The sequence below is a fragment of the Pararge aegeria genome, chromosome 5 (genome assembly GCF_905163445.1).
Source record: "Pararge aegeria chromosome 5, ilParAegt1.1, whole genome shotgun sequence".
Taxonomy (NCBI): domain Eukaryota; kingdom Metazoa; phylum Arthropoda; class Insecta; order Lepidoptera; family Nymphalidae; genus Pararge; species Pararge aegeria.
In genome coordinates, this window is record NC_053184.1 from 6,158,189 (window position 1) to 6,168,247 (window position 10,059).

At 36.0% G+C, this 10,059-nt stretch overlaps 1 protein-coding gene across 1 annotated transcript in view; it reads right to left on the reverse strand.

Annotated features, from left to right (window-relative positions):
• The window catches only part of LOC120623644 (protein O-mannosyl-transferase Tmtc3), a 317,835-nt gene extending 315,200 nt beyond the window's left edge, over window positions 1-2,635 (reverse strand). Inside the window, exon 1 of the mRNA XM_039889765.1 lies at window positions 2,005-2,635. Coding sequence (XP_039745699.1) covers window positions 2,005-2,307 — 303 coding nt within the window. The 5' untranslated portion in view covers window positions 2,308-2,635. The remainder of the gene's footprint in view (window positions 1-2,004) is intronic.
• Between the last annotated feature and the right edge of the window lie 7,424 nt (window positions 2,636-10,059).

The following is a 10,059-nucleotide window of genomic DNA, read 5'->3' on the forward strand; positions in this document are numbered from 1 at the left end:
ACTTTTGGGGGCCCGAGTTCGAATCCCAAAACTCACTCTTGCTTTTCTAAGTTATGTGCGTTTTAAGCAATTAAAATATCACTTGCTTCAACGGTGAAGGAATCATCGTGAGGAAACATGAATTTGAATATGAATTTGGTTCTTAAAGGTGTGTAAGCCGTTCATTCCGCACTGGGCCAGCGTGGTGGACTTTGGACCCTGTAGTGGGTCGGTAATGGGTTGATATGATGAGGATGTTGATATAATAAAAATAAAACAACCAAAAAATATTTATATCATTCAATTCGTATCTTACTTCTGAAATGTTAATAACGTAGCAATAAGTGGCGTTAAATTAGTGAGAGCACTAGCTCTCACTAATTTAAATTAAAGTGAAATGAGCTACGACATCCGTTAATGAAAAATTACTTAATCTTATTGATATTAGTTAGGGAGTCATTATTTTTCGCGACTATTGTTTAGTTAATAATAATTAAAGATTAGTTTAGCATAAATATAAGTTTAGAATGTATGTCGATGGCGCCGGGTGAAACGGTAAAACTCTTATGAGTTTATGTTTTGCATCTTTTAAATTGGACTTTTTATACTTTTTGGTTAAATAAATAAAGCAATGAAATATTTATATAGGTTTATGGTTTATTAATGCTGATCAAGTTTTGCAACGAATATCAATCAACATATGATTGTTCTCAAATTATACAAATACGAGGGAGATCAAAGAAAGCAATTCCATTTCATTATGATATTATATTATGATAATGTTTGGATCGGATAATAAGCCGTAGAAAACTTGACTCGATTCGGAGTCCATTCATAAGACGATCGATTGAAGATTTATAACAAAATTGGAATTCTTCGGAAGTTTCTTTTTGCCACGTCACTTATCATCGATATCGCGTAAAATAGGATAATTTGATTATTTTCCCCAATTTTTATGGAGTTAGTAATCTGCTTGGAGTTAAGTAAAAATATGACCTACTATCATTTTTTAATGGTTTCTCGGAGTTTTAAAATGTGATTCATCCGTCAATTATACTGATTTAATTTGAATTATACACGATGAAACTTTCACTAAAAAGAATAATTAACTTGAGTTTAGCGAAATAATGAGTTCGGCGAAACTCTTGTTTATTTATAAGATCTTGGAAGAACGTTGGCTTTCATGCAAAACATCTTCCGTAGGTTTGTTTACCTTTTTGCGTCTTTACGAAGATTATTTGTATAGTTATTAAATATACAGTATAAATTCTCATATTTTGCTTCCATTTCTCTTTTTTTTCCATGGAGACTTACAAACCACTATTATTATTTTATTGAGCAGTCTTATGCGGTCTGTGGTCGTTTGTAATAAATTATGATCCATTTCAACACAAACAATTAACGCCCCTTTTTAATGCAGGGACTGTAATTGGAGGATTAGTTATGGTTACTAAGGTCCATCACAGTAGTGCGCTACTGTGATGGACCAACTGGACCACGATGTCACTGGTAACTGCATTTTGTTACGAACATTTTTGTACCTTTTACGAGTTAGTACTTGGTGCCACCGAATAAATTTTGTGTGTAGTGTCTTCAAAGTCATACAGAATGGGTTTATAATTGCGGCTAGGTTTTATGTATTTTATATCTCAGATTTTCTATGATTTTAAATAAAAAGGACTTTTCGGAAATCTTTTCCTTTAAATTTAAAGCTGGATGTTTAATACATCGGGTCTCTTTAAGATCCAAAATTGAAATATTGGTTGATGAAGAAGACAGATTGACGAATATTTCTCATGTTTCAACTTTATGTTTATTAGTTTACGTTCCTTTCGGGATAGGCTAGTAAGATGTATCTTTATTTATTTTGTTTATAAGCTGTTATAAACATAAATAACTACAAACTTCACAAACTAATTAAAAAAAAATGTTAATTACTATGAAGCAAAGATAGAGTTTGTTCAAAGTAGGGCAACGTAAGTTCTTAAGTCATTAAGTTTTATAGCACTCAGCCGCGCCTCTCACCTTATGTATAGGAGTTCCCCAAAAGTCGTTGAGGAAGATATTCGATATTGGTGTCTGCGGTCTTAGATCTCTGTTCTCTTTTATGGCACTGATATCATCAAATACGAAGCCACAGTAAAGGCAGTTGTGGTAAACGACTATACAAGCGAGGACTAGGACAGCCCCAAGACCTCTGCGTGGTGCCTCAGGCAACTGTTCCGCAGCCAGAGAAGGGCCGGTCAATCGCCTTCGACTACGACCAGTTCGAGTTCTCACAGCTGATACTACTCCTCCAAATCTACACACGCCACTCACTCGGTCCATCGTGAATTAAACCATCCTGAATATTTAGGACACAACACTATCTAAATCTCAGACTCGTAAGCAAATAGGTATCATTTATGGTGAACCCGAGTCACCTGGAATGTCAGCGAACCACAATCACAAACGATACTGCCGACTACACAAAATTCTAAGTAAATACGCGTCTCGTATGAAAATAACACTAATATTCTACAAAAAGCCGACTTTACAACCCGTGTTTACGTCACCTCGGAGCACATGTCACTTTTTTTTCAACGATATCGTTTAATTTGACACATATGTGGTATTTTGATTTATCGAATGCAGACACACCCGTCCGCTAGGCAGATTCGCCGATGACTGCCGAAGTGAGACGAGGGAATGCCGCGTCGAGTCACGTGACCAGTCGTTTTACTGCGGGTCGTTCTGAACCACGCATGCGTCCCGGTGATCTCCGCTGGCGGCAAAATAAATATTACCATTCATTCAATAGGTACACCAACTTATAAGAATGAAGCGTCAGTAAAACTTCCAGATTATGGGATTCCCATATTTCATAATATCATATTCCTAAGATGTATTTACTTTTTATATCAGTTAGGTATGTACACCGTATCTATTGATGTCAAGAGGATACGATACATAAAAAAATAATTAAGGAAATATAACGTATAACGGTGCTCCTTTGCATAAAAAAATGGCAATAACAACAAGCAGCGATTACTTAATTCCAATCAGCGGCGATTAGAGAATATCACAACTTGATTAAGCCGACCTCCACATTGAGCGCATGCCCGCGGGCGGGGTGGCAGGGGGTTGAATGTTGATGACGACATTTTGCTCGGGTTAGGGAGCTTAGATACGAGTCAAGAGTCGAACAGGGATCGAGTTCATCGTATTCTGTCATATTTTTGTAGGTAGTCCGTAAACTTTTTCAATTTCGAATTTGGAACGCCGGTTGAGTAATCTTTTGAGTTCTGAATTGAATGTCTGTACGAGTTTAGATTGTTATTTGGATTCGGATTTTGGAGAATGACGGTAAAAGCTTTTCGATGTAACAACGTCTTGCTTTTTAATGCGCGAAGTTATAAGTGATCTGTTCCCGTAAGTAGGATAAGTACCTACCTCCCTATGTTGATACTTGCATAACTAACTAACAATAAGTTTTAAGTGTTTTTCATAGTTAAAACCACGGAATTAAGAACATAAAAACTGAGTTTCGTTGTATTCAAAAACAGTGAAAACGCCACACGCACATCCTACACATTTGCGAAATGTTTCTAGCTCACAAACTTTTCCTATTTTCCCATTTTATGGTAAACGTTTACAGCATTAGTGGTAAAATAGCTACTGTCTACTGCTAAATGGAATGAAGTGACCAACCGCCTATTCGAGACACACTACTAAAGTGGAGTGGTGTTTGATGCTTCAATATAGGTCATATACACGGTTTCCGTATGTTTCTAGTTCTGAGGTTAAAACTTACTCAAAACTATAAACGTTGCACAACACATACAACACAGCACAGTTAGTCAATTATTATTCTATACTACCAATTAATTAACTAGACTTAATAATTTAGGATGAGTAAAATAATCATCACCATCATCATCATCATCATCATCATCATCAGCACTTCAACCGATTGAAGTCCACTGCTGGACATGGGTCTTTTGTAGAGAGTTCCAAAATCCACAGTCCTGGGCCGCTTGTTTCCAGCAGCTCCCAGCGACTCGTTTGATGTCGTCTGTCCACCTCGTTGGGGGCTGACCAACGCTGCGTTTACCTGTGCGGGGTCGCCATTCCAACACCTTGGAACCCCAACGTCCATCGGTTCTCCGAGCTATGTGTCCCGCCCATATCCACTTCAGCTTTGCAACTCGCTGAGCTATGTCGGTAACTCTGGTTCTTCTACGGATCTCCTCATTTCTTATTTGATCACCTAGAGATACTCCCAACATTGCTCTTTCCATCGCCCTCTGAGTGATTCTGAGCCTTCTTATGAGGCCCATATAAATAGTAAAATAATGGGTTAAATTTTTTTATACTATTGTCTTTATGGCTAAAGACAGAGTATAAAAAAAAACGTGAGTAGTTACCTACCTAAGCATTTATGTAACGTAGATTGAATGAACGTGAATGACTCTCTGTTGAAGTGGAGATGAAACGATAACAGAATGAGATGAAAAGGATGTTTTAGGAAACTTTGCCCCGACATAATCTAATAGATTTGAACAAGCAATTCTTGTAGGTTTACAGGGATAATTTCGTGTAGGTATCTTAGAAACGGCTGTAATAATTTGGTTCAAGATATATATAATATAGTTTATCTCTATCGGATAGCTAGCTAGTGTGTTACCGAAAAACAACGCAAAAATATAAACCCTTTTAGAAAACCGTTCAAATTAAAGTTGAACAAAGCAATTGTTACAGTAAATTTATAAAGTGGGTGAATAATTAAACTTTTGATAACTATAAATTCATTTTTGCCAGATATTTATGTTCATGACATTGACTTGGTCGGTATTTTGATATAAATACGACTGCATTATCGATGCACCTCAGTCCTACATGGACTCGAACGATGCGAAGATATGTCCCGGCGTCTTAGTCGTTTATCACAATCATATTTTTTAACATGACTTTATTTTGTATTATATACAAGTAAATTGCCAGTGTACAGGGTACAAAAATAGTACTCTCCGGAATTTTAAGTTTGACTCGTATAGGTACTATAAATATTTTTTTTTCACAAAAAAGAACCGACTGTGACTGTACAAGATACTGCTTTTCCCGAGGCCGGGGTTTATCTGGGGTATATTAATGGTTGAGAAGTTCTACACGCACTCCACCATCAGCTTTTTTATTGTGATGAGCATCCCTCGATTTCTCAAAAATCCATCCAACAAACCTTCACCAAATTAAAATGGGACCTGTGAGGTATAACGTACCAAACAAAATCCAAATTGTCGCAGTCGAATTGATAACTTTTAACTCTTTTTTTAAGTCGGTTGAAAATAAATAATAGTTCCTAAAGCCTTTATGTCGAAAAAAAATTAAAATGACATCAATCGTCATTTTTAGGCATAAAATATAAATTCATTAAGTTTCAGATTCAGTTTAACATCAAGACAATTTTATGTTCATAAACTTGCCTTTCATAGCATGTTTTTCGGTCGCATAGTTGAGGATATACTGAAAAATTAATATTACGGGACTTACTTGGAGGTTGTATTCGCGTGGCTTGCTAACAGGTTTGAAACCGCGGAAAACAGCTTATTTTTTTTATGAACAGATTGCTTTATACTAAAAAGGATTTAACACACAACGAGTATGATAATCAACAAAAAACTTCAAATTTATTTAAAAACAATCCACAGAATTGTTTAATATTATAATAATAGAGTAAAAAGTCTGCGGATTTGGAAAGCGGCGGATTCGTGCAAAAAGTAAGCCAATCCAACTCCCTGTTGGCGGTTGATGTGTTCAGTTTTTTGGTGTCGGTAAAGGACACGGCACGCAGGGCATCCTCCGGGAACGATAACCCTGAAAAACTGGGCCTTGGGTGATTGATGAGGAGCCCGGCTTAAGTCGAATAAACAGAACTTTACCTTCTCTACTAATACAAATCGTTTATTTCGAGTACGACATTACTGCCTAGCTGCCTCGATTCATTCCTTATGCCGAGGCTAACACACAGGATGTTTTGTAAATCATGTCATACCTATATAACCTATAAATATGTAGGTACGTCAGGGTCTTTACGAAACAGTAGGAATCTGCATGTCTAGCACGGGCAGAAGATAAAAATTATATCCCCCGATTATGTCCAATGGATATAATTAAAGTGTTCACTTGCTAAAGCACGGGAACATAGAATAGGAGAAGTTTACCCCCGTTTATTATTACACATATAATATTTGGATATTATTTCCACTTGTGCGCCAGTGCTCTGAGTTTTGATATAGTTATCCCCGGGGATATAATTGTCTCCTATCCATGCAAGCCGTGCTGATTAAATCCCCCTATTACATCCTTTGATACAATCAACGTGTTCACCTGCCAAAGCACGGCAACCGGGAAAAGAATTTTACCCCCGTTTATTATTATACGTATATTATTTGGATATTATTTCCACCTGTGCGCCAATGCTGGCAGAGTTTATAAAGCAGTGAGAATAGATAAAATTTTGTCGTTTCCCCGGAGAGAAAAATGTCTTCATACTAGCTGTGCTGGGTTGTGATAGAGCTAGTGCAATGCAAATCAGCCATATACTCTGATTACAAATCGTGGACCCAAAAAAATGTTAGGAATATGGTTTTTCATTTAAGAAAACAACCTTAACTTAGGAAATTGTTATTTACTCCCTTGCCACCAGAGGGCGCTAGAATGATTCGAATTGGACCCAAGTCAGTTTCTGGATAGGTTTTCGACTTTCGATGTAACCGAGTCTTTAACAGTTCTCTGTCTGGAGACTTACACTTCATAACAACTAGTGTTAGTGGACAGCTGAAGTCCGTTACATAGATTTGGTAAATCACACCGAGACAACATGGAATTCGTTCTAGGTTTGATTATTGAAACATTAAGAAATAGTAGATTATTAAACTAGATAGAAACTACCTACTCCATTTTCACCGGAGACCGGCACAAATTAAATTGCGTTATCGCATATAGACCAAATTATCATCATAATTCAATGACGCGACCTTCCTTCTCTGTCTTGCTGTAGACCAACGGTTAGCAAGTTTTACTATCACAAGATCCTATGTTAGATTTCCGGGTCGCGACAAAAAATGTTAGGAATATGGTTTTTCATTTAAGACAACAAACTTAACCTTAACCTTGAATGATTGGAATTGTTACTTGTTTTATAAAAAAGTTTCGTTGAATGGTTCTAAAAAAATACTGGGTTTTAAATGTTTTCAAACTACGTTTGCTTACTAGTTGTCCTTCTAGTGTTTTGGCTACTATCACACTTTGATTGTTATCCACAAAAGGCCTCAAGGAAGCGTGATATTAGCTAAAACCGGGCACATTTATACATATAATAAAAATTATTTACATAACTTTAGTTTACAAACGCTTTTACATCTTGAACTTGAAGCAATTTATAAACAAACGTTTGAACAGAAACAAATATAAAATTCCTTGAAGTTGTATGTATTTGCACTCGCTTGTCTCGAGATTGTGTTTGATAACTCTATGAATACTAATACTTTGAAGAGTAATATTTCTCTTGTTTTGAATACTGAAAAACTGAGAAGTGCTGAGTACTTATTTAAATATTTCATGAATTATAGATTATCTGTCGTAATAAATGCTATCTAAATGCCAACACATTTCATGAATAGTTGATTTATCCATTTAATTAGATAACATTGTGATAATCTTCTTAGTATTTGTATTATACTTAGTTTTTGTATACTTTATTGCAGCTAAGTAGCAGAGGGTTAAAATCATATGCATGATATTTAAGTTGTCGAACCGCTACTTTTACCCGAAATAATTTTACCCGTCAAAATAGTAGTGGATGCAATGCAGGCATTTTGCTGAAAGAATGCTAGTGTCCGTTTGGGTAACATGTGACTGCAATCAGCTCTGCCAGCTTTTTTATAATTTATGCATTTATATGTGTACTGTTCAAATCGAGGTTTTACAAAATATTAACATTATCAAAATTTTATTAAAAATTGGCTGTTGCCGTAGCGTTAGTTTTTTTTTTATTTTTAAATAGCCGCGGAATTCTGTAGTTTTTCCAGAGTAAATTTTTCAGTCCGTCTCCAGGGTGCCGTATTATTATGAAAATTTCACTAAGATCTGTTAAGACGGGAATTCCCCTGGATCGTTGCCCTGGTGCTTTAGCGGGATTTAAAGTATCTTATGTCTATGTCTAGAGTGCAGGCTATATATAAGTTAAATTACATCAAATTGTTGAAGTGATCGAGTCGAACTACTCAAATATTATGCTAATGGATACATTTATATCTGTAGATAATGAGCCGAAAAATGACATACGTAACCGGTAGTCTGGAATAAAATCGAATCGTTCTATTCGACTAAATAGAAGTCGATCAATCTTGTTTGTTTAATGTTTGTAATGTAATATTGGACCGATTTATTCAGAACAGACTATCAATCACGACAGGCGGCTTGCTGAATGCCGGTGACAGTTCGCGTAACATGTGACGGCAATCAGCTCTGCCGTTTTGCATTCTGTTTGATAATATTTGCTCCTTTTATACGTATTCATATCAGTTCTGATGTGACCGATATGTATTTTTTATCATTTTTTTTTTTGCATTTATTTCGGATGACTTTGCTACATAATTGTCCATCTGTGAGAATATGGGACCACTCCATGTGTGAATGTGGTCTTGATGAAGGATCTGTCGCTCATATTTTGTTTTCCTTCCCGCAACTCCTTCATAAGCTTTACGACGTCCTTCCTCCTAATATTCCCCGTCCGTAAATGTCCAAAGTTTTCTTATGCTAGTTTTTAGTCGCTTTATACAATTTTTATGTAAATATATTCAATCTAACAAAATTAAGCTCTGAATATATCCCATTATTATTTATAATAAAACATTTCTTTGAACAATAACACTAACCAAAGACCACACTCCATCACGAACGCCTTATTTTGGAATACTAATATATATAAAAAGTATAATGCCATATTCATATAATGTTTATTTTTTGACAATCATCTTTGTAGATCTTTAAAGTAGGTATACGTGACATTGGCCAAATACAAAGTGCCGATACGGCACACCTAAAAGCCAAAAAAAAAAAGAAGAAGATGAAGAAGATCTGTGATTGGTCGTAAAAGTGACGGTTATTTTGACGTTGCCATGGACTTAAGGCGTGTAAATGTAAAACTCTGCCGCTTTTGAAGATGGTGTTTAGGAACGATTTTCTTAAAACTCTCAATTTACTCTGTTAGAATGACACAATCAAGGCATACAAAAGTTGTACGCGTGAAAGATATCGAGTTAATATTTCAGTATTGCGACGGCCGAGCGGCGCAGTAGGCAGCGACCCTGCTTTCTGAGTCCAAGGCCATGGGTTCGATTCCCACAACTGGAAAATGTTTGTGTGATGAACATGAAAGTTTTTCAATGTCTGGGTGTTTATCTGTATAACCCATAACACAAGCTACGCTTACTTTGGGGCTAGATGGCGATGTGTGTATTGTCGTAGTATATTTATTTTATTATAATAGTATTTTAACAAAATCTTCCTATACCTACTCAGAAAAGTGTATACCTACGAAATTCTAAACATTTTGTTATTCATGTCACGCCAGTTTCTTGTTTCCGTTTCCATTTTATCTCACTGTCACTTATTGAATCTCCGTGACAAATGAGCACCTGCGTCATAAGCCATGCTGAGGTTTATGGCATCTTAAATATCTATCAATAATCATAATTCTGGATAGTAATATTAACAACGCGGTATTTGCTTTCCTTTATTGGAATCTAAGATTGAACGCCGATACACCGCTCTTGGGAATTTATCGCGTTTTAAATTAAAGCAATTAAAAGTCAATTGCTTGCAAGTCTTAGATAAACACTAGACTAGTCAGCAAGCCTAGGATATTTCCATAAAGATTCTCGAAGGCGTGTGGTTGACTATGGGCCTAACCCTTTTTGTTTTGGGAGGAGACACGTGCTCAGTAGTGGGCTAGTAATGAGTTTATAATGATGAATCATAACATTGAAGCATTAGTTATTTATGCAACTGTTGTATAAGAAGGGGTATTCAAACACT